The 25,044-nt window shown below is 40.6% G+C and overlaps 2 protein-coding genes across 5 annotated transcripts; both read left to right on the plus strand.

Moving 5' to 3' along the window:
• The first annotated feature begins 368 nt into the window (after window positions 1-368).
• Window positions 369-3,193, plus strand: LOC148074614 (uncharacterized). 4 transcript variants are annotated; one of them, XM_087795479.1, is made up of 7 exons: window positions 369-473; window positions 977-1,003; window positions 1,892-1,921; window positions 2,210-2,245; window positions 2,363-2,392; window positions 2,468-2,575; window positions 2,638-3,193. In XM_087795479.1, exons 1-7 carry the CDS (start codon window positions 459-461, stop codon window positions 2,692-2,694), a joined length of 303 nt encoding a protein of 100 aa, XP_087651605.1. In that variant the 5' UTR covers window positions 369-458; the 3' UTR covers window positions 2,695-3,193. The 4 variants fall into 4 exon arrangements, with proteins under 4 accessions (XP_087651605.1, XP_087651607.1, XP_087651606.1 ...); XM_087795481.1 differs by having other exon boundaries at window positions 2,366-2,392; XM_087795480.1 differs by having other exon boundaries at window positions 2,213-2,245.
• Window positions 3,194-4,477: 1,284 nt separating this feature from the next.
• On the plus strand, window positions 4,478-24,916 carry brwd1 (bromodomain and WD repeat domain containing 1). Its single transcript, XM_087795462.1, has 46 exons — window positions 4,478-4,734; window positions 4,804-4,862; window positions 4,965-4,994; window positions 5,110-5,169; window positions 6,250-6,400; window positions 6,488-6,586; window positions 6,744-6,904; window positions 6,977-7,198; window positions 7,404-7,507; window positions 7,948-8,018; window positions 8,162-8,262; window positions 8,344-8,384; window positions 8,446-8,547; window positions 8,992-9,145; window positions 9,221-9,355; window positions 9,507-9,635; window positions 9,721-9,869; window positions 10,922-10,998; window positions 11,075-11,305; window positions 11,382-11,565; window positions 11,633-11,723; window positions 12,362-12,487; window positions 12,567-12,634; window positions 12,949-13,174; window positions 13,276-13,392; window positions 13,573-13,680; window positions 13,764-13,885; window positions 14,036-14,118; window positions 14,224-14,335; window positions 14,417-14,478; window positions 14,553-14,702; window positions 14,788-14,908; window positions 14,983-15,108; window positions 15,173-15,239; window positions 16,640-16,690; window positions 16,772-16,897; window positions 16,962-17,114; window positions 17,190-17,344; window positions 17,661-17,815; window positions 17,917-18,003; window positions 18,227-18,499; window positions 18,569-18,718; window positions 20,417-20,590; window positions 21,282-21,554; window positions 21,624-21,773; window positions 22,594-24,916. Exons 1-46 carry the CDS (start codon window positions 4,698-4,700, stop codon window positions 23,874-23,876), a joined length of 6,906 nt encoding a protein of 2,301 aa, XP_087651588.1. The 5' UTR covers window positions 4,478-4,697; the 3' UTR covers window positions 23,877-24,916.
• Window positions 24,917-25,044: the final 128 nt, after the last annotated feature.

The raw sequence follows: 25,044 nt of genomic DNA on the forward strand, positions 1-25,044 counted from the left end.
ATCATAGTAATTTATAATATTGTTATAAAAATATGAGACTTGCGTCCAAAAACCTTAAGAGGTTTTGTTTACTACGTTACCCAGGTTCAAAAAAAGACAATATAAAAATACGTTCGCCAACTAAGGACTGTGTTTAGAAAAGATTTTTACATTTTTAAACCTGAAAGAAAAAGGTCATTCATATTCAGGTTGACTGTTGATTGACAGCAGGTCTCGGCCACACAGGTGAGTTGCTATGGTTCAAATATGCGCTGCCTCTACATGCAGGCCAATCAGCGAGAGCAAGAGGCGGGGCTTATCTTATCCCGCAAGGCTGGTTGGTTAAAATGAGAGAAAATAAAAGCGGAGATCCAATCCGGTTTGAGCTGGTTCTGGTGAGTCGTTCACGCACACACACGAGCACGAACTCACACACGCAAGCATCGACTACGACGTCTGTCTGTCTGTTGGAAGCAAAAATGGGTCGTAAAAGGGTGAGTTTTGTCTTAAATATTCCTTCAATAATGTCGTTCAGTGGTTTCAAGATGGCGCGTCATGTTCCGCGTCTTTTTTTGGCGCTAAATGTTTACCTGCGTCACATGTAAAAACATGGCAGCTTCAGACGTGGCTCACGTTTTCTGGAGAAACACCTCGAAGTGAGAGAACAACAGTCGATGTCGACGAGTCTGTGCTAAGAAAACGAGTGCAAGAGTTTTTTGTGCTACATTTGTTTCTTGAACATCTAGTCCAGCGGAAGAAGAAGCGCGTGTTTGAAAACATCAGATGTTGTTGTTGTTTCTGCTCATATATGATTATATTATTATATTATCTAAACAAAGACGATAGAATGCGGTGCAGAAATGAGAAAACCGTGCATTAGCACAGAAGTTGCATAATTGCGTGTGTGTTCTATACGGAAGCCAGATGTGCCCATCCCCCCCCTGACACACCCACCTGAGTCTTACCTGCATTCATTCTTTCCATGTTTCCTCCACAGAGCAGCGGCGCAGAAGCAACAGAGAAGGTCAGTCCAGAAGAAGACTTTCTTCACCTCGAGACCAGTTTTAACAAAAGATTTGTGAAAACTGTGCAAACACACTTTCAAACTAAAATATTTGATCTTTAAAAAGTAAATTTAAACGAGACGATCTGTGAAGAGTTTTTTCAAAATCAAAACTTCAAAGTTGTGGAAGATTACAACACATTTTGAACCTATCACATGTAAACAGGGTTTGTCTCCAGTCTCACTCACTCAGCCCTGAACACGGGATAATGGACTTCATTGGTCAATAAAGATATTCTTTATAAAAGAAAACATGAAACTGTACAATGATAATAATTTAATCCACTAGTATCGCATAAATTAAAGTCGTAATGATGTTTACAACATTCAATAACCAAAGTTTTGACACAATCCTGATTGAAGTGGTTTGAGAGATGATCTGGTCCTGATGTTAAGAAGTGAATTCAACTTCATAAACAACCCAATACGGTGAATATTCGTGGATACATGTACAGATGGTAACGAATCCAAAACGAAATACAAGTTATTACAATTGTTTCAAGTGATCACAGGATGATTGTCTGAAGAAATAACATTTTTATATCAAAGGTTGAAATGTATTCACGTTTAGAATGATTCAATTGGTCGATGACTCTCTGAGTGACGCACATGTGACATATTAAGCTAAAGAATAATAAATAAGATAAATTGATCCTCTGGTGTTTTAAACCGACGATTGTGATTGTTTTGGAGATGAAGTGTCACCTACTGAGTAAATTCAGTCGCTAACGACGCTTCATTGAAAAATGATGCCACCAAGTGGACATGAATATATGTTTGTGTTCACTTTATTTTACATTGTGTTGTGATGACAAAACAGAATATTTAACACCTTTCTTGTCTTTTCAGCCTCAGAGGAAGTCTCTCCGGATAAAAGAAGTACGTTTTATCTTTTTTTATCTTATTGTCGTTCGTCCCCAACATAAAACCAAATAAGTTTGATCCCATTTTTCATCTTTCTCACCAAACATGTGTAAGTTTGATGTAAATATCGTTGTTCGTGAGTCTGTACAAACACATAAAACTACTACATTCTCAATGGGCTGATATGTCGTTTCTTTTGGTTACATAGGACATGTTTCGATGACCTCTGACCCCCCTTTACTTCCATATTCAAAAGTCTCATTTGGCATTTTTTAAACAAGGGATTTTCTTGTTTTTGTCCAGCAGAAAGAAGCTGTGCCAACTCAAGACGTGCCAAAGGTAAACACTTGCAGTTGTAGTTGAATGTTTTCTTTCTCTACATCAAAATAAGCTGAGGTGGGACCTCTGAGGTCTTTGGAACTCTGGCTCACGTGTTGATGTTGTTTTGTCTTCTAGAAGGATGAAAAAGCTAAAGTCGTCTCGAAGGTAAGAAGACGTTTGACAGCCATAACTTGACCGAGTTGATCTGTTGTTCTAATGCCGTTGGTTTCTGTGGGTCAGGCTGCTCCTGCGGCTAAAAAGGGGAAAAAGGCTGACGAGAAAAACAAGAAGCCTGAGGCAGAAGAGGAAGACACGTCTGTAGAGAACGGCGACAAGGAAGCCGAAGAGGTTCTTATTACCGTGAGCCATGTTGTCGAAGCAGAATAACAGTCGTCCATGTTTCCTAGCAGGCTCCTGCAGCAGAGGAGAAGGAGGACGAAGCCGAGGACGACTCACCTGCAGAATAGTCCCTGCTGTTGGTAGTGATCTACCTTTTTTATTTTTCAGGAGTGGGTTGAATTGTCGATTGTTTCGGGAAGGGTTATACTTGTTTTAGTCATTTTAAGGTTTCTGTCGAGGGCATATTTTTAGTCAACTAATCCCAACGGTTTTGGCACAACTACATCGTTTCGGTTCCTGGAGCAACTCGGGACGTAAAAGTTCAGCGGCATCATAATTTGTGAGTTAAACTTAAAATGTAAGGACTTATGTTCAGACCTAAAATGTTATATTGATATTTAAAACAATCTAAAGCCACATTCTTTGCGTGAGATTTGATAAAACTGCATGTGTTGTTATCGTTTGTAATAAGGGTTGGTTATCATGGCCGTTTTCTACCGACTCATTTTGGGGGATTTTCTCGTGGTTTCACTTCGATTATGTACAGTTTTCACACAATTTCTTAGGGAAATGTTTTACATTTGCAATGTATGATTTACAGTTTCTTATTAAAGTTTGTATTTTTCATTTTGGTGTTTTTTTTTCTTTGTATGAGGATATTTTGTGGTAAGAGATTTTCTTTCTCTAAAATGATTTGCATTTAAAATAATTCACTATTTGGACCAATCAGCGTTTTCTATGTAGTATTTTAGGACGGATGTGAGGTGGTGTCGCGGTGAAGACAGTAGTTGTGACGTCTACAGGCTTCTGTGGTCCTCGTGAGGACGAGGCTTTTCTTAAATATGTTGCATTATTTTTCATTTATAGCCATTTTAAGTTGCACACAGTTAAAGGGATCCTTTGGGTGTTAACTTATCTTACTAAATTAACTCAATAAAGATCATAGAAAAGATTGAGTGTAGAGTTTTGAACAAATGGTACTTTTCTCTAATTGATTAATTATAACTTATTTCATTAGTACAAGGTTTAATGATGATGAAGAAGTTAATTGGAAATTTCCAACACTTCATATCACCATCGATGACTGGATCAATCATTTCATCACAAATTAATTTGGTGAGATTAGAAAAGATTAAAAAATAAATTAGAAACTTCTGTTTCCAGTGTTGTAAACATGTTTTTGTTGCTGGTGTTCTGAATATAATAAGATGAAGCACAAAATGAACAGAAGAAAAACAGAACTAAGCAACAATATATTCATTCTGCAGCACACATTAAAACGCTTAAAACAATTATGGGGACCTTTCTCCTTCAAATGACCTTGGATTTATTAGTTGATTATTAAGTTTTGTTGATTGTTTATTTTATTTTTAATGTCCTTTCATTGTTTACTTCATGTTTTGCATCGTGGATGAGCAGTGATCAGTCAACAAGTCCAATCTTGTGTGTTTATGTGATCATTTATAGGAAGATTATGAAGCAAAATAAATGCTGACATGTTTCAACTTTTACATTTACTATTCGTTTTAAAATGTATGTATTTTTTCAAAAGATAACAATTTAAATAGAGATGAATATTTAAATATAAGAATAAGTAAAAACATACTTGCAATACGAAATAAAAGTAATACATGGATTTAAAGTTGAAGTACGTTGATGATGAAAGTTTAAACCATTATTTTTTTATTCTTACATTTACTTCTATATAATATAAAGTACTGGCGATTTAAAAAAAGGATTATTCAGAGTTATTGTGACGTCATACGGCAAAATTAACGAGTGATTATTGAATTATTAAAAGCGCAGCAATTGAGTCTCAACTGCATTTTAATTGTATATTTACATGACTGTGTTAAAAGAGAGTTAAAATCATTTCTTGTGCGGACGTTGATACTTTGCGTCTTTGTTGCTCCCTGCCCCCTGGTTCCGGTGTGTGACGTCGACACCGGAAGTGAGTGGTGCAGCCGAGGCCTCATCCTGCCAATGGCGACTGAAAACAGGCTGAATAGAAAGCGGGAGCAACCGTGGAGGGGGTCGGAGCTGCACAGGCCAAATTAAATAAATATATATTGTTCGCTGGAGTCACAGAGTTAACCTATTTTTTCACCCGACAACATTCACGTCCGGTTCAATGGCCAAAAATCGGAACAATTCGCTCCTTGAGTCGGGTAAGAAGTCAACACACACCTTCAATTCATCATTTAATTCATATCTTATTGTTATTGTTTGTTTTCTAGAGCTCTATTATTTGATATCTCGTTTCTTATCAACGGGTCCGTTTCAGGCAGTGGCTGAGGTGAGCTAGCATCTCGTGCACGACTTGTTTATGGTTGTTTCGACACTTTAGCTCACAATTAAAAGATGGATGTGATGTAACGTCAGTCTCTGGTCCTCGCAGGCGCTCGCCAGAGGGATAGAAGAGGCTCAGGTGTGTAGCTCGTGTCGCTTCACTGTTGTTGTTGCTCCACTTGTGTTTAGACGTCATTTGACGTGAACGCTCGCTCGTGCGCGTGTGTCTCACGCACGCCCTTCTCTCGCCACAGCTGCTGCCCAGGAGGCTGGACTGGCAGGGCCACGAGCACCCGAGGACCTACCAGGACCTGGTAAGACTGCAGGTGTTTGTTATTGTGACAGACGCGCTTGTTTACGCTCTTTGTTCTTCTGCCTGGTGTGTGCGTGTGGACGCGCGCACGTCGCGCACGCCCCAGGTGTCGCGACACACCTGTCACACGTGATGCTTCTAGAGGAGGAAAGTGAAACATGGTGACGAGAGAAAAAAGGGATTTTTTGGGTTCGATATTTAGCTCGTGCTGTTGTTACTGCAGATGGTGAGAGTAGTGAGGCTTCTGTCTGACGGTGACGTCACGCGCGCCAGCCAATCGGATTCCGAGAATGGCCGCGTCCGCGTCACTGTGACAGCAACGAGCGCTGTGATTGGTCAGAAATGGAACGTTGAGCGTTGAAGCCACGCCCACTCGACGGCTCTGTGGGACCAACTGTATTTTGCCTCATGACGTCACTTTTAGATTAAATTTGTTTACAACCTGATTAGAAAGTTTTGTGTACAGAGTGTACAGATATTCGCGTATTTTTGTCTCATCAAACTAGTTCAAGGTAGTATTTTTTTACTTGAGATTTACATTTATTTGAGAATGATGTGTATATTTGTTGTAGACTTACTTCAAATACTTGAGCTTTTTGGTTGAACCTTGCATTAGCATTTACCACAATTCCTGGAGAATGAAAATACAAGAAGTGTCATCTGGCTTTTATAACTGCTTTGCTACTGACCTTGTCTGACTGTTTTGTATCTCCTTAAGTTTAGGAGATGCATAACAGTCAAATAACGTTTAGGACCTAAACGTTATTATTTTCCTGCTTTTAGCCAAATGTAATGAGTCAATTTAATGATGCTGTTGTAGTGGGTCTGAAGCTCAATGCCTCACATTCACATGTTGAACAAATTAAATATGTTTCAAGAAAATGGCATTCTGAAACATGACAAGTCAAAGATAGATAGATAGAACTTTATTGATCCCTCAGGAGGTCTCCTTCAGGAAAAGTACTGTATAATATGTGTTTACTTCTATGCATCATATAGTAGTACCTGGACACTTTACGGATCGAACAATTTCAATGTTTTACAATGTGTCATCCTCACACTAATCTTGTACTTCTTCAAGGTTGCTGCGAACACACATATCGCTCCTGATCATTTGCTTCAGATATGCAAGCAAATAGGACCACTTCTGGACAAAGAGGTGCCATCATGTGTCCCTGGTGTGCACTCTCTGCTGGGTTCAGGAAAACAGTCGGTCTTCAGGACCGCGAAAGGTACGTTCCGTGGGCGAGTCTCGCCAGTTGACGTGAATGAACTATTTTATAATCTATTGACATCTTCCTCCGTTGTTCACCTTCCAGACTGGGACAACGTGCAATGTAAAGCTTCATCATATGCAGCCCTTCGCCGGGGCAGACCACCCGAGAGGCCTTTAAATGACCGAGAACCTCAAAATCTGGGTAGATTCTTTTGTTGGTACCTCAACAATATTTTAATATGTAGTTGATTTGCATGACTGAAGTAAACATAATGTCTTTATTGTTCCCACAAGTTAGATCTGATCTCTTACTACTGTTTTTTTTGCTGCTGTCGTGACTCTGTACGATTTGCTTGCAGTCAAGATTCATCGGGGGAGAGAGCTCACTGGGGCACAACGCTTCAGCTCCATCAATCCTGTCAGCAACTATGAGCGCATGCGTCTGCACAAGCGAATCCTCGGTCATCTGTCAGCCGTGTACTGCATTGCATTTGATCGCACTGGTCTCAGGATCTTTACAGTAAGAAACTCTTCATTCGTCTTTTGATGGAGGAGTGTGACACTATGATTGTAATGTCTTGTGTTTGTTCAGGGCTCAGATGACTGTTTGGTGAAGATTTGGTCTTCGTTCGATGGACGGCTTCACACCACGTTGCGCGGACACTCGGCAGAGATCACAGACTTGGCTGTTAGTTATGAAAACACACTCATCGCTGCGGGAAGTTGTGACAAAACCATCCGTGTGTGGTGCCTTCGTACTTGTGCGCCTGTTGCTGTGCTTCAGGGGCACAGTGGATCCATTACCTCGCTACAGGTGTGGTCAACGGCCATTTGTTCATTAATTCCTTTTTAAGAAAGAATGTATAGCAAACATAGTTTCCCTGCTGATCTGTGTAATGATCCACAGTCTGTTTATTTTACGCTAGACCTTTGCATATTTTTCAAAACGTCATAAAAAGATATGAAGGAATTGTTTATTGTGACATTTTTCAAGCCTGATTGTGTTGTGCTTTTTCCAGTTTTCTCCTTTCTCTGCCAAAGGCTCCAAGCGTTACATGCTGTCCACTGGGACAGATGCCACGGTCTGCTTCTGGCAGTGGGATGTGAACAACATAAACTTTAGGTGAGTTGCACCAGAGGCTATCAAACACTTAGTGGATTAAAAAAGGTTGTATTAAAATGTTCTTTTCATTCCTTAATGGATGTATTTGAAACGGGGTGGATCCTTAAGAGCTCCTAAAGGGCATGACATTCAGGAATCTAAAATAGGTCTTTAAACACATGATATTTAAGTTTTTATGTTGGTTTCAAGTCTCTTGCATGTATGTATAAATAAAAAAAGTATTTATTAAGCAAACCGGTGAAGTGGTCGAGATGTGTTTTATTAATTTTTTCAATGTTTGTTGAGTTGGTAGTTAATTAAATTTCAAATGGTTTGAAAAAAGAAATCTTAAACTTCACTTGAGCTGTAGAAACTCTGTGATACATCCACGTGACACGTTCATATAAATGTCCAAATGTTTTGTTGGTCTTCATTAACTGTTGTTTCAATTCCTTCTCTAGTGATCGACCTCACAAGTTTACAGAGCGACCGAGACCAGGTGTTCAGACGGTTTGCTCATCGTTCAGTCCAGGTAATTATCCATATTTATTGTTGCAAAATGGGAGTAGAAAATGTCTAGAATTATGAAATGAGTTGTGTCTAAATATTTGCTTTTGAGGGAAAACATTGTTTTATATTGTTATATAGGTATATCTAATATTTTCTCTCTCACAGGTGGAATTTTCTTAGCCACAGGAAGTACTGATGATGTCATTCGGATCTATTACTTGGGTAGTGGAAATCCAGAAAAAATATCAGAGCTCCATGAGCACACGGTAAGAAAACAAATGTTAAAAACTCAAATATACTTTATAGTATTTTAAAATATTCAACATTGCATTGTGTGTCCGGTACAGGACAAAGTGGACAGTATCCAGTTTTCCCACTTGAGTGAAAGGTATGTTTTCTTCTCTGTGTTTGTGACAGTGGTGGTTATATTAAATGATGTTCCTTCTCAGATTTGTCAGTGGAAGTCGAGATGGGACGGCAAGGATCTGGAAGCTCCATCATCGTCAGCAGTGGCGATGTATTCTTCTCAACATGTCAGCCACTCTTCCAGGGTAATGTGACATTTCTATATTCTACTACAAACTGTTTCTTATGAGAATAATGGCGACAGATTACTGCACTTATCTTAAGGAACGATTTTAAAATATCTTGTAAAGTTTTCCCCTTTTAACTATATATCATTGTAAAGCTTTTTTATTAAATATTTTAGATTTTATCCGCTTTGAATGTTTTAAATTGTATTAAATATTTAAGATTTGATTTGCTTTAAATGTTTTAAATTCTTCGAGTCATTTGAGCAGTTAACAGTGTGAAATGTTCATGTTAAGTCTGTGTCAAACAGATCATCAATAAAGGTCTAATAATAGTCTTTTGCTCTTAAGACTGGCATGAAACTGCAAGAACATTTACTCAAATATGGGTTTTAAATTCCATCTATGATCATGTAATATTATCTCCTGACTTATTCAATATGTGATTTTCTTTCTTCCACTCAGAGCGGAAACGACGAATGAAGAAGAAAGTTACTTTAAGCCCAAAGTAACCATGGTAGCGTGGGATCGCCATGACAATAGTGTCATCACTGCAGTGAACAACCATCTCCTCAAAGTGTGGAACTCCCACTCAGGACAGCTGCTACATATCCTTAAAGTAATCGGCGCTTGTGTCTTTTGATGTAAGAGAATGCTGGATCCTAACTTCTAACTTTGTCTTCTTGGTTTCAAGGGCCACGAAGCCGAGGTGTTTGTTCTGGAGCCGCACCCCTTCGACCCGAGGATCATACTGTCTGCAGGCCACGATGGCAACGTTTTCATTTGGGACCTTCTTCGTGGAAAGAAGACGCAGCACTACTTTAACATGGCACGTAAAACATTTGACATAATGTGATAACAAAACACTTTATACCTTCACTTTGAAGGTCATCGTATTTAAGGATGTGGAATCATTTGTTTGGCAGGTTTTGTTTACTTTGTCACATTGTTTCAATAGCTTATCTGTGTTTCTACTGCAGATTGAAGGTCAAGGTCACGGTGCTGTGTTTGATTGCAAATTCACCCCGGATGGTCAGCGGTTTGCTTGCACAGACTCCCACGGCCACCTGCTCATCTTTGGTTTTGGCAGCTCTAAGCCATATGAGAAGGTTTGTATCCCAGTTCCTCCCTCAGGCTGGGATCATAACTTTGCAAGTTGTTTTTGTGGCAACAACTTAAAAACAATTCTTTCAGCTTCCAGATCAAGTGTTCTTCCACACGGACTACAGGCCGCTGATCAGGGATGCAAACGGTTTTGTACTCGACGAACAAACTCAACAGGCGCCTCATCTCATGCCTCCACCTTTCCTCGTGGATGTGGATGGAAACCCTCATCCTCCCAGGTACAATGTTGCCAAATGAAACCTTTTCTTGTTGTTCTAAAAGACCAACAACATCAAGACGTTCACTCTAAGCAAGATTGAAAGATGTAGTTTGTTATAAAGATAAAAGGGTAAAAGAATATCCAAATCATCATCACCACCATAGATGTTAAACCCACTGGCTGGAGGGAAATACTGATTTCCATTTTTTTACCCACCAGCAACTTCAAAACACACAAGTCGTCATTGTTTTTATTGATCACACAAACCTTTTTTATAACAATAAAAATGAACACAACATCCTTTAAAGGAAAATAAAATAACAAATGAGTGCAGACGACACTGAACTAATCAAACCATCGATTTAAACTTCATAATCACTTTAATAATGACATGTTTCACAATAGTTAGAAAAGCCTTAAATCTTATGTGTTTTTATCTGTTAGTTGAAGTGATTTCTGTTTAGTTTTAAAATATCCTATGTCCTTGAACACATCATCCGTGGTCATTGAACGCATAACTTGTGAGTGAGAAGTTAAGTTTGTGTTTCTTCCATTTATTTTAAGTAATTACTAAAAGTTCCCTCTTTCTATCGTCGTGTACAAATATAAATGCAATCTTGTATAAAACGAATGCGTTAATGCGTTTAATCCAAATTCAATTTATATTTTGTTTAAATTGTTAATGGATTTTTTTTTAAACTTTGAATTTGGGTCATTTTCATACAACTGTATGTGTCATTTCCTTTTAAAACCTGTTCCATCTTAACTATATAATCAAAGTTATATGAATAACATTCTTAACTTCTTCAGCAATGACCAAGAATAGAGATTTTTGTCAAGTTCAGGAAGAATTTCGGGAAAAACGACAAAACATTCTGGTTAAATACTCTGTACATGCTACAGGATGTAATCGTCTTCCCAGAAATATCCATTCATGTGCAGAAGTGGAACGTTTATAAGATTGCAAATGTTTCACAGAGTGACTTAAGCACTCGTCTTCTAGAGTAACGGTGATTTTATTTATTTTTAAATAAAAGAAAGTTAATGATGGTTTGTTGCCGTTCAACACAGTTACCAACGTCTTGTTCCGGGTCGAGAGAGCATCGCTGCTGAACACTTGGTTCCTCAGTTGGGATACGTTGCAACAAGTGAGTCACAGTCGACAGTCTTTCAGAATGAAAACGCTGTTCTCTCTTTTTAAATTCTTCATCTTTCCACGTGCAGGCGACGGCGAGGTGGTGGAGCAGGTGATCAGCCAGCAGACTGCAGATCACGAGGCCGCCACGCAGAGAGTGGGCAACCTTCTGGATGAAGCTATTCGAGCACTTCAGCAGCAACAGGACCAGCAGAGCCCTGCTGGCAACGAGGCGCCGCTGCAGGTCGGAAGCAGAAGCGAGGGGCAACCTGTGCTGCCGGGACAAGCCCCTGCTCCTGCTCCAAGTACTCCCCGCAGAGGTATTCTAAACACACACTGTGCCTGTGCTTCACTCACTCCTGTTGCAGCTGTAATAGTTGTATTTGGTCTCCACAGTATCTGTCAATGAGCGCGTTGACATTCAGTCTCCGCCCAACGTGGGCCTGCGCCGCAGTGGTCAGGTGGAGGGCGTCAGGCAGATGCACCAAAATGCACCTCGTAGTCAAATCGCCACCGAGAGAGACTTGCAGGCCTGGAGACGCCGAGTGGTTGTTCCTGAACTCGGTCAAAGCAGTTACAGGTATGTGGACCAAACAAGTCATCAAATCACGAAGCTGTTGGATCTACAAAGTCTCGATGATGAACAGGGACCAGGAGGAGATTCGGACGGCCAGAGGTGACGAAGAGATGGCCTTGTACAGCATGAAGAAGAGGCGCATTTTATACAACAGCTGTCGAGTATGTATCGTGTTCCTTCCTCACGTGTACTTGCATGATAGTTGTTTGAAAGTAAATGTTGCATTGAAAAGGTCTAAACAATCTCAATGTTTTAAGTTTTATTTTTAAAGACAACAGATATATAAGTATACATAACTTTTATATGGTTAAATTTAACATTAGAAACTTGAATTTTTAATTGAAATCTTGTTTTTAAGCATGAATCCTTTTTTAATGATTGTGTTCAATCCTTTCTATATTGAAGGTAAATATACTTTTTATTTAAAAATGTAAAGAGTAATGTGGATATTCAACGTTTCCTTTTTTAAATTTTTATTATTAAATAAATAAATAAATTCAAAATATTTTTCTAATAAAGGTTTGATCCTAAATCTTAAAAAAACAGATACTTTTTTCTAAACTCAATATGTTTTAATTATAAGCCTAAATAAATGATCAAATATTACATTTTTCAATTCAATTATAAAAAAACGGTTCAATTGACACATTATTGTATTACATTAATTGTTAAAAGATGAATTCAATTATTAAAAAGCATTTCAATAAAAACAATTCAAATTTCCAACATTTAAATGTTAAATATTCTAATGGCACTGATCCATAACCTCTTCCTGACCAAGATCTTATTGCCTTTGAAGGATGATTCCGACGACGAACCCACGACGAGCACAAAGAAGAATCACGGTCGCTCTAACCTGACAGATTTGATAGAATTTTCCTGTGAAGAAGGAGAGGAAACCGCGACCTCCGACGTACACTCTGAGGTACCACACTTGAGACGAAGCACTTTAATGTAACCTTCTTTTTTTTAATGTCATGGGAATTTATTTCCTTTTTTTCTAGGACAATGAGATGGACGGCACTGACCTGGATTCCTCAAATGAAGAGGAGTGGAACAGTGACAGTCAGAGGTAGATGAGTTAATCACGCCTTCTTTTTTCTTTCTTTAAAGTATGTACTTTTTTGAGTATTGTTTTGATTGTTTAAGCGCTTTGTGACCCTGGTCTCGAAAAGCGCTATATAAATAAATATTACTTACTTACTTACTTACTTCTTTTTAGTTTAATCCACATGATTGTACATGAATGGACAGACAAGTGTCCAAGAACAATGACACACAAAACTTTGTAAGAATTTAAAAAGGAAAAATAGTTTTTTTGATATTGAAACCATGACTGGCTAATTTGTAATTCGGCTGTAACTTTGAAAATGTTCGCTCCGACAGCCACTCGTCCAGCGAGTACTCGGACTGGACGGCGGACGCTGGCATCAACCTGCAACCCTCCACGCCCTTGTCGTCACGCAAGCGCGTCCGGCGCCAGCTCAGCAGTTCAGAGGAAGAGGAGGAAGAAAACGAAGAAGAGGAAGAGAAGCCTCCGAGTGATGAAGAGGAAAAACTGGAGACGAAAGGCAAAGAGAAGGCGAAGAAGTCAAAGGTCAAGTCCCCAAGGGTCAGTTCTCAAACTTGACATTTTGAACAATTCTGTGGAAAATACTTTTTTTAAACCTCTTAAATGATTGTAACCCATAATGTTTTGCTTGTTTTCTTCAGCGACCAAAGCCACGTCCATCCATCAACAGAGAAGTTTCCAATGAGTTCCGTCCTTCCATCTGGATCACCGACGTCATCCCCAGGAAATCTCCATTCGTCCCCCAAATGGGTGATGAGGTACATATTCTTAACCCAAGTGACATGTCTGCTTTCCCTTTTTTCATTTTCAATGTTTAAAAAAAGTGGTGATTACATTTAATTACATCTCATTACAGATTTGTATCTTTAGGATATGGTTGATAATAAACTTTACATGTCAGTCATTCCACTCCAAGTTCATTGTTCTCTTTCTACCAGGTCATCTACTTTCGCCAGGGTCATGAAGCTTATGTGGAGGCGGTGAGCCGAAACGAAGTGTATCCCATCAACTTGGAGAAGCAACCTTGGAAAAAGATGGAGCTACGGGTAAGTTTTGTAAACTGGAGCTTTTTCCCGCCGTGACAAGTTGTATGTAATGGTTTTTTCATTCCAATGTCTTCTCTTCAAAGGACCAAGAGTTTGTGAAGATCACTGGAATCAAGTATGAAGTCTGTCCTCCAACTCTCTGCTGCCTGAAGCTCAGTCTCATCGACGGCACTGGGAAGATCACAGACAAGTCCTTTACTGTGAAGTGAGTCGTTTTAACTCAGCATTTCTGCTCCTAAAACTTTAGTTTTCACTCGAGGTTTCTTCCCTTTTTTTGTATCGTGCTGCTGATAACAATAAATGTGTTCATGTCCAAAAATAGAAACACTGATAATGATGTTCATTTCTATTCTAGGTACCACGACATGCCGGACGTCATCGACTTCCTGGTTTTGCGCCAGAGTTACAATGAAGCGACGCGCAGAAAATGGCAACCCGGTAAGTTGATTAATGTATAAGAATCGAATGGTTCTTTTTTAAAATCTGCACATGAACGGATCGACTGTTTGTTTGAAGCTTGATGTGAGTTTTTCCTCCGTGCAGGCGACCGGTTCCGCTCTGTGATTGACGACGCGTGGTGGTTCGGTACCATCATTTGTCAGGAGCCGTATCAGCCAGGATACCAAGACAGTCTCTTCCAGTGCTTCAAAGTCAGGTGAGAAAATCACAGATTGTAGAAAAACATCTCATCGCAGCTTCAACCAGCAGCTCTTGAAGTACAAGGTTTTATTTTCAGGTGGGACAATGGAGAAACCGAGAAGCTAAGTCCGTGGGATGTGGAACCTATTCAGGATGATGGTATGAGAGTTTAGATAAACAAACATTCTCACACGGAACTATGAAGTTGAAAAGAAGTGTTGCTCTGACGACAGACATGGACACAGACGGCAGCGGGATCCCCGTCACGCCAGAGGAGATGAGCGAGATGATGTACAAGCCTGTGCCAGGAGAGTGGGGAGAACGAAGCAGAGACGAGGAATGTGAACGGATTATTCCTGGAATTGAACAACTTCTCTCCATGGGTATGCTCAAGAATTCTGACCTTCACCTTTATGCCTTCTTCATTTGGCCTTTTTTTTCCCAAACCCTTCATGTCGTCGCTCACAGAGATAGCAGCTCCCTTCTCTGGTCCTGTGGACCTGCTCCAGTATCCCACCTACTGTACTGTGATTGCGTATCCCACCGACCTCGGGACCATCAGGCTGCGTCTCATGAACAACTTCTACAGGTACTTTACCCTCTTTTTTTGCGCTATAGAAATGGTTTTAATTTAAAGTGAATATCTTCTCATGCACAATCCAGGCGCTTCTCTGCATTGATCTGGGACGTGAGGTACATCGCACACAACGCTCGCACTTTCAATGAGCCAAGAAGCAAGATCGCGGACTCGGCAAAGATCATCACCAACGTTCTTCAGAGATTTGTCAAGTAAGCCTTGTTATTCTTTAGATCCATTTATAGTTGCTGAATGTTTTGTTTTTCCTCCTTGCAGTAATCCAAGTTGCACAGACATCATGGAGATCTACAGCGCTGTGGAAGAAATGGATGTAGATGACGAGGTCAGAGATGTAAATGTACAAAAGAATATTGTCACATTTATGCAAAACTATCATTTTATTTTGACTCTGAATCCAACACTATTTGATGTTGATGTTGTCGTACAACTCGGTCACGTAACGCTGTGTTCAAAGCTAACTTTAAGATCGTTAAACATAATAACCCTTCGGTTAAGATGGATTTCTCTTTGTGAAATGATGGTTCCAGTCACCACACATCCATCTGATCAATAAGATCATAAATAAATACATCTATTACTAATTATTTTATAGTGTTCATTGGAATAAATGTGCAGTTTACACCACTTTGTATAATGTATATTGTGAATAATGTAAGTAAGTAAGTAATATTTATTTATATAGCGCTTTTCGAGACCAGGGTCACAAAGCGCTTAAACAATCAAAACAATACTCAAAAAAGTACATACTTTAAAGATCAAGATAATACTGATAACAACACAGGAGTTCCAGAAATTCAAGGAAAAGCCTGAAAAATGGAAACGTCTTAAGATGTTTCTTAAAGGAGTCAGTAGATCATCAAACACAGATGTTTCTTGAAGGAGTCAGTAGATCATCAAACACAGATGTTTCCTGAAGGAGTCAGTAGATCATCAAACACAGATGTTTCTTGAAGGAGTCAGTAGATCATCAAACACTGATGTTTCTTGAAGGAGTCAGTAGATCATCAAACACAGATGTTTCTTGAAGGAGTCAGTAGATCATCAAACACAGATGTTTCTTGAAGGAGTCAGTAGATCATCAAACACAGATGTTTCTTGAAGAAGTCAGTAGATCATCAAACACAGATGTTTCTTGAAGGAGTCAGTAGATCATCAAACACAGATGTTTCTTGAAGGAGTCAGTAGATCATCAAACACACATGTTTCTTGAAGGAGTCAGTAGATCATCAAACACAGATGTTTCTTGAAGGAGTCAGTAGATCATCAAACACACATGTTTCTTGAAGGAGTCAGTAGATCATCAAACACAGATGGTTCTTGAAGGAGTCAGTAGATCATCAAACACAGATGTTTCTTGAAGGAGTCAGTAGATCATCAAACACAGATGTTTCTTGAAGGAGTCAGTAGATCATCAAACACAGATGTTTCTTAAAGGAGTCAGTAGATCATCAAACACAGATGTTTCTTGAAGGAGTCAGTAGATCATCAAACACAGATGTTTCTTGAAGGAGTCAGTAGATCATCAAACACAGATGTTTATTGAAGGAGTCAGTAGATCATCAAACACAGATGTTTCTTGAAGGAGTCAGTAGATCATCAAACACAGATGTTTCTTAAAGGAGTCAGTAGATCATCAAGAGCAAAGAGAGAGAAGATCGTTCCAAAGCTTTGGAGCAACAGCCTGAAAAGATTTGAATACGTTTGTTTGATTTTGATCTGCAGGAAGAAGACGCTGAAGCTCCGGGCACCTCCTCTGGTCATAGACTGCGTCAGGTAAAAACACAAGACTGTTGTTATTGCAATATTTTGTTGTTCCGGTTCGTTATCCAGATCGTTTTCTTGTTCTGTTGTCAGCGCTCTGCAGAAGTGCTGCCGGACAGAGACGCCTGGAAAGAGCAGTGCAGAAGTTTGCTCAACTATATCTTTGAGTGTGAAGATTCAGAACCTTTCCGGCAGCCAGTGGACCCACAGAACTACCCGGTCAGTTACTGTGGCTTGATTATTGTATTTCCTAAATGAATTTGTATTCTATTGGAACCTTCAGGACTATGCCGATGTCATCCCTACACCGATGGACTTCGGAACGGTCAAGAGGACTCTGGAGGACGACCACTACGAAAACCCCATAGAGTTTTGCAAAGACATCCGTCTGATATTTGCAAATGCGAAAGCATACACGCCTAATAAGCGCTCCAAGGTCGGTTGTTATACGATGTTTCTACGTTTCTGATGATGGATTACGACTCGACTTTCATTTCACTGGCATTTTCAGATTTACAGCATGACCTTGCGGCTCTCGGCCTTCTTCGAAGAGCAGATCCGGACCATCGTGTCGGAGTATAAATCTGCCGTTAAAAGCAGCGAAAGACTCCGGCGAAGTCAGAGGTTCAGGAAGAAGACTCAGCCGACGGATCCGTCTGGCAGCGCGTGAGTCTATATGGAAGCACATCAGTGGAAGCAGAATATTGAACGGATTTAACATTTCAAATGTTGAAGAAAACACATCATTTGTATAAAATTATTGATGGAATTTTATATAATTAAATTCAAAACTTTTCAATTCAAACTTTGAATCATTTTTAATAAGTAAATGAAAAAAATTGTAACTTTTTTAAATGAATTATTACGATCTAAAACTCACCTCATTGTTTTAACAGTCAACTTTGTTACTGTAAAATGTAAATTGATCCTAAACTGATTAATATTTTGAAATCTGACAATAATGTATGTTTTTTTAATTCAGTCAAAAGAGAGCCACTTCCAAAACTCAGGACAGAGATGAGCCAACGTCGGCAGTTAAATCTACCTCATCGAAAGCTACCCTTCCCGAGAGGACGCGCAGAAGTCGGAGGAACAGTTCGGACGACGAGTCCGGATCCAAAGGTGCTTCTTCAGCAGGTCGGTGAAGAAGTGATGTAACCTCGTCTCTACTTTGAACGACGACTCGAGGGTCACAGCAGTTGTTTAGGGTCACTTGAGTCTCTTTTCTTCTCCTATAGAATCTAACAGTGAGAGTGAATCGGAGGACAAACGTCCTGGTTCCTCCAGGCAACACACAAGGATGACCAGGAAGCAGAGGATTACAGGTTTGTGCATCTTATGAATAGTGTTGGATGTTTTTACGTCGCTGATGTTATTCTGTGGCCCTGCGTTTAATTTAAAGTTGATTTGAGTGAAGGCGGAGAAAAGGATTTTTGTTTAGGTTCAGATGGTTTTAGAGAAAAAAGATCATCATTCACTTGTTCTCACTGATTTATTCACAGACAAAGTTATTAAAATTCCAATATGAAGGTAATGTTTGCTCGACAGATCGCAGCGCTGCACTGAACGGGCGAAGCAGTCGTTCGTCTCGCAGTGAGAGGCGACAACGACTGTCAGACGGCGACGACACCAGAGGCCGCAGATTGTTGAAGAGGAAAACGGCGAGGGCGGCTGTGAACAAGATCAAACAACTGGAAGCATCGGATGAAGATCGGGAGGAGGAAGAAGATCCCAGCGCCATCCGTCCTCGCCGCACGCCTCGCACCAGCAAACGAACTGCCGTGATTCAGAGCAGCTCAGACGGCGACTCATCATCACAGGGTAAACTGTGACCATGTAGAGACGTGACCTTTTATCAACTCTCTAAATGCATTTGATTTTCCTCACAAGCATCCAAGGATTCAGACTCTGCTGCTGATTCCAATGATGAAGAGAGTGATGGAGCCAGTGTGGCTTCATCTGACTTCCATAAGCAGCCCAACGGAGACGCTAAATTCACCAAAGAGGAGTCGTTGAAAAAACCCATCAAGACTAAAAATGGTCAGAACTTTTACATGTATTACTTTAGTAATGTGTTATCAAGAGTGTGTTGATGCGTATCACGATACAAGCATACGATATATAGTGATAGTGTAGTACAAGTATATGTGTGTAGTATTGTCCAGTACTTGACTCTGGTGTTGTGATAGTGTAGTAACAAGTATATATGTGTAGTATTGTCCAGTACATGACTCTGGTGTTGTGATAGTGTAGTAACAAGTATATATGTGTAGTATTGTCCAGTACTTGACTCTGGTGTTGTGATAGTGTAGTAACAAGTATATATGTGTAGTATTGTCCAGTACTTGTCGCTGGTGTCGTGATAGTGTAGTAACAAGTATATATGTGTAGTATTGTCCAGTACTTGACTCTGGTGTTATGATAGTGTAGTAACAAGTATATATGTGTAGTATTGTCCAGTACTTGACTCTGGTGTTGTGATAGTGTAGTAACAAGTATATATGTGTAGTATTGTCCAGTACTTGTCGCTGGTGTCGTGATAGTGTAGTAACAAGTATATATGTGTAGTATTGTCCATTACTTGACTCTGGTGTTGTGATAGTGTAGTAACAAGTATATATGTGTAGTATTGTCCAGTACTTGACTCTGGTGTTGTGATAGTGTAGTAACAAGTATATATGTGTAGTATTGTCCAGTACTTGTCGCTGGTGTCGTGATAGTGTAGTAACAAGTATATATGTGTAGTATTGTCCACTACTTGTCTCTGGTGTCGTGATAGTGTAGTAACAAGTATTTATGTGTAGTATTGTCCAGTACTTGACTCTGGTGTTGTGATAGTGTAGTAACAAGTATATATGTGTAGTATTGTCCAGTACTTGTCTCTGGTGTTGTGATAGTGTAGTAACAAGTATATATGTGTAGTATTGTGCAGTACTTGACTCTGGTGTTGTGATAGTGTAGTAACAAGTATATATGTGTAGTATTGTCCAGTACTTGACTCTAGTGTTGTGATAGTGTAGTAACAAGTATATATGTGTAGTATTGTCCAGTACTTGTCGCTGGTGTCGTGATAGTGTAGTAACAAGTATATATGTGTAGTATTGTCCAGTACTTGACTCTGGTGTTATGATAGTGTAGTAACAAGTATATATGCGTAGTATTGTCCAGTACTTGACTCTGGTGTTGTGATAGTGTAGTAACAAGGATATATTTGTAGTATTGTCCAGTACTTGACTCTGGTGTTGTAGTATTTACAGACCACATGACTCTTGACGAAGTCGTAACTGCTTTCATTAGTTTTCGAACCAAATTATGTCCAAACATCAACTTTAAAAGCTGCTGGACTCACTGTATCCTCTGGTCCTCAGTCATCATTCTTCCTGTAGCTGTGGAGGACGTCATGACTGCTGCCCTCTAGAGGCCGGAAGTTTAATTACAACACACAAATGAAAAAATGTGTAAATATTTGCATGTAATTGTAAATTAAAACAATTTAAAACAAAAATCCATAACCATAAGAAAACTATAATAAACATAAAATATTATTTGAAAGCTAAACAAAATAAAATTCCCTTTTTATTGATTCTTTGCTGTTGAATATCAAAATGGTTTCATGAAAGTGTATCAATATTTCCTTACGTTAATACTTCTTACTGAATACGTGTCAACACTTCTTTACTTTTATTTTTTTAAGAGAGTACAAGAAAACAATGAATCTAATCAATCCTTTCTTTCTAGTCAATGAAAGTGACAGCGAGGAGGAGGAAGATGATGACGAAGAGGCGAAGGAAGAATCTGACAGTGAGGCTGAAGAGGGCGGAGCCTCGTCGCAGGCGTCGGGTCAACGCTACCCGTCCTGGAACCAAAGGAGCAGCACACGCTCCACCAGAAGTCTGGACCGGACACAGACGGGTGGGAATTGATCGCAGTTCAAACCTTATACTCTAGTAATGTGTCGCATAATCAATGTGCAAACTTTATAATCCAGTTGAAACTTGTGCAGAAAGTTCTTCCTCATACTTCGTCGTCCGTACCTTCTCTTCACTGGACTCTCAGTGGTTCGTCCTTCTTGTGCATCTAATGCTCGGGTTGGATGGTGTCATTTCACCATCCCAGCGTCGATGCCATTTGTGTAAAGAAGCGGTTTTTAATCATTTTTGCGTCTCTGGATTGTGTTGATGTCTCTGTTCCAAGATGGTGTCGTGTTTGTGTTTTACTCGTGTTCACTAGTTTGTTTCAGTCGATGAAACCAGCATTTGAATGCGTCCAGAGTCTCGGTCATTGACTCTTTAGAACATCTGGTGGTTCATAAAAATAAAATGCCTTTCAGACGGTGGACATCAGTGGTTGACGACCCCCTGCTGTGAACCAGCTTTCAGTGTCGGTGAAGCAGAACTGACTCCCTCTTGTGAGCCATTTGTGACGCAGTATTCTGTGGCCCTGCGTTTAATTTAAAGTTGATTTGAGTGAAGGCGGAGCAAAGAAATTTTGTTTAGGTTCAGATGGTTTTAGAGAAAAAAGATCATCATTCACTTGTTCTCACGGATTTATTCACAGACAAAGTTATTAAAATTCCAATATGAAGGTAATGTTTGCTCGACAGATCGCAGCGCTGCACTGAACGGGCGAAGCAGTCGTTCGTCTCGCAGTGAGAGGCGACAACGACTGTCAGACGGCGACGACACCAGAGGCCGCAGATTGTTGAAGAGGAAAACGGCGAGGGCGGCTGTGAACAAGATCAAACAACTGGAAGCATCGGATGAAGATCGGGAGGAGGAAGAAGATCCCAGCGCCATCCGTCCTCGCCGCACGCCTCGCACCAGCAAACGAACTGCCGTGATTCAGAGCAGCTCAGACGGCGACTCATCATCACAGGGTAAACTGTGACAATGTAGAGACGTGACCTTTTATCAACTCTCTAAATGCATTTCATTTTCCTCACAAGCATCCAAGGATTCAGACTCTGCTGCTGATTCCAATGATGAAGAGAGTGATGGAGCCAGTGTGGCTTCATCTGACTTCCATAAGCAGCCCAACGGAGACGCTAAATTCACCAAAGAGGAGTCGTTGAAAAAACCCATCAAGACTAAAAATGGTCAGAACTTTTACATGTATTACTTTAGTAATGTGTTATCAAGAGTGTGTTGATGCGTATCACGATACAAGCATACGATATATAGTGATAGTGTAGTACAAGTATATGTGTGTAGTATTGTCCAGTACTTGACTCTGGTGTCGTCATAGTGTAGTAACAAGTATATATGTGTAGTATTGTCCAGTACTTGACTCTGGTGTTGTGATAGTGTAGTAACAAGTATATATGTGTAGTATTGTCCAGTACTTGACTCTGGTGTTGTGATAGTGTAGTAACAAGTATATATGTGTAGTATTGTCCAGTACTTGACTCTGGTGTCGTGATAGTGTAGTACAAGTATATATGTGTAGTATTGTCCAGTACTTGACTCTGGTGTCGTGATAGTGTAGTAACAAGTATACATGTGTAGTATTGTCCAGTACTTGACTCTGGTGTCGTGATAGTGTAGTAACAAGTATATATGTGTAGTATTGTCCAGTACTTGACTCTGGTGTCGTGATAGTGTAGTAACAAGTATATATGTGTAGTATTGTCCAGTACTTGACTCTGGTGTCGTGATAGTGTAGTAACAAGTATATATGTGTAGTATTGTCCAGTACTTGACTCTGGTGTTGTGATAGTGTAGTAACAAGTATATATGTGTAGTATTGTCCAGTACTTGACTCTGGTGTTGTGATAGTGTAGTAACAAGTATATATGTGTAGTATTGTCCAGTACTTGACTCTGGTGTTATGATAGTGTAGTAACAAGTATACATGCCTTACATACTTCTTATTGAATCTGTGTAACACTTCTGTTCATTTTCGTTTCCATCCTTCAGAGAGTTCACCTTGTTTAAATGGACACCGAGCTAAACGTCAGAAGTCTGAGGTTAAGTCTGAGCAGGAAGTGGCTTCAGACGACGGCTCAGCAGGAGAGGATCAGGCTTCCTCTGCAAAGTCTTCCAGAGAGAGTCGCAGAACTAGTGACAAAGAGCAACGGAAGTCGTCGGCCAGACCTCGGGTCAGTTCGGACGAAGACGAGAAAGAGAAGCGTAACGATCGGCCACAGCTGAACGGATTCAGCGAAAGAAGCAACGATTCAAGGAAAACGCGTCAAGTTTCAACTTCTAAGTCTCGCGTTTCCTCGCCAACGAACGAACGAGACGGTTCCGAGTCGGAGGAGCTGAGCGACGCTCCCAGAAGAACACGAGCGTCTGGGTCCAGAGAGAGAAGGAAGGAGAGCAGTCACAGTGAAGACTTCCAGGTGGAGAGCAAGACCAAGAGACGGACGAGGAACAAGAACAAGGCCAAGTGGCCCGGCAGAGCCTCGTCGGCGTCCGACGGTTCCGAGCAGTCGTACAAACCCAAGAGCAAGAAGAGGAGGAAGCGATCCACCGGCTCGTCGGACGAAGAGTCCGATAATTCGGACAGCGCCTCCAACAGGCGCCTGTGCCTCCGGACGCTGCCGAAGAAGAAATGCGTCAGCGACGACTCCGGTTCCGGGGAAGAGTCTGCGAGTCGAGTCAAACAGAACAACGGGAGCAAGATGGCCGCCGACAAACTGGAGGCCCGACAGAACAAGCGGAACTCGAACCGAGCCTCACCTGTTGAAACTGCCAATCAGAACTCTGCCAAAAGGAAACGGATCTACTCCTCGGACTCCGAGGCGGAGAAGGTGCAGACGACCCCGGCCAGGAACAAGAAGAACGGCAGATTCATCTCCTCCAAGCGACTCGTGGTCCAGAAGCCCGACAGCAACCAGGAGAAGAACCTGTCCTTGTCAGAGTCTGAAGACGAGGGAACCGGTCGCTCGAGGGCGGGGAAGGAAAAGGAAAGGCGTGAAGACGAGAGCGGCAGCAGCAACTCTGACTCCGACAGCAAGAAGTCGTCTTCTGGCTCCGACCACTCATTCTCCAGCTCAGGATCCATCAGCAGTCCAAAGATGAGGAGCTCCAGGAGGTCCGGCGGCGCCGAGAGGGCGGCGGCTCGGCGGCTGAGGCAGAGGAAGCCGTCGGCGTCGGAGGAGGACGACAGCGACGAGTCCACGACGGCGAAGACGAAGAAGCGCGTCAACACCCGTAACCGTGGGAAACGCACCGTGGTTTACAACGAGAGCGAGTGACGCTGTCGTGACTGGAAATGCAAATGCACTTGACGGCTGCACTATGGTAGGAGCACTGGTTCCCTCGAGGAAAAATGCTGTGAATCTGTTTCATTCAGGGATATTTATATTTTCTATGAAAAAAAACACATGTTTATAGATAGAATAGAAGTGGAAGCGATGGAACTGCTGATTTATATAAAGATGCACAGCAGGAAGCTCCTCCCTCACTGCTCGTTCTCTGGCCAACGGTTACCTTTAATGGATCTGGTCGGTCGTGGGTGCTAACGAATATACCTCGGTTTAATCAGGCATATTGCTGGCTTGCACTACAACACACTGTACGGAGGTATAAACACTAGTCTCGCGTTAGAAACTCAGGGGTCAACTAAGTTTACCGTAGTCCTCAAAACACCTCTTTTCCCTTTTTTTGAGCTAAAGACAGGAAACGATTCCAGGTCGTGGGAGCACGTGCACGAGCCCACGTGCACGAGCACGAGCCCACGTGCACGAGCACGAGGACGCCGCCACAGACACACTCCAGACGCTTGATTCAAATGAGCCAAATGAACGTTTTCTTTGTTGGAGTTTTTCCTTTTGTTCGGTGGAAATAGATGTAAACGTTTGATCGAGACATCAGATGAGTCGTGGTAGCAAAAGTGTTATTTAAGTTTCCCCCCTTTTTTTTTTTTTTATCATTTTATTGCATCGTCTTGCCATGAGTCACATGTTGGTACCTTTTTTTTTTTTTTTTTTGCAGAGTACAAGAAAAGAAAAGTACTAAAAGCAAAACACTGTGATTTCTCATATTGGGAAGACTATTTTCTGTGTTACCTATTTTCAGTATTAATTTGTTTTTGTTCTGAATCTTAAGTTTAGCCAGTCACACGTGGTTTAGTTGAGTTAACGGGGAATTTCCTAAATGCAGTTTCTTATTGATGTTTTTGTTGAATGTTTTTCATACTACACCTTTTTGATAAAACTCAATTCACAGGAAAATACGAATGTGGTTGTGGAGTGCAATGAATTATCCCTTCTTTCAATAAAGGCGTAATTTCATATTTTGTGGCATTTCTTTGTATCCTGGTTGAAATAAGAATAACTTTTGAGCAATAGGCTTCGAATGCAGTCATTTTATATAATTTAGACTCTTACCATGTCATTATTACGGATATATATATATAAGCAA

Source organism: Callionymus lyra, chromosome 7 (assembly GCF_982586985.1).
Source record: "Callionymus lyra chromosome 7, fCalLyr1.hap1.1, whole genome shotgun sequence".
NCBI classification, from domain to species: Eukaryota; Metazoa; Chordata; class Actinopteri; order Syngnathiformes; family Callionymidae; genus Callionymus; species Callionymus lyra.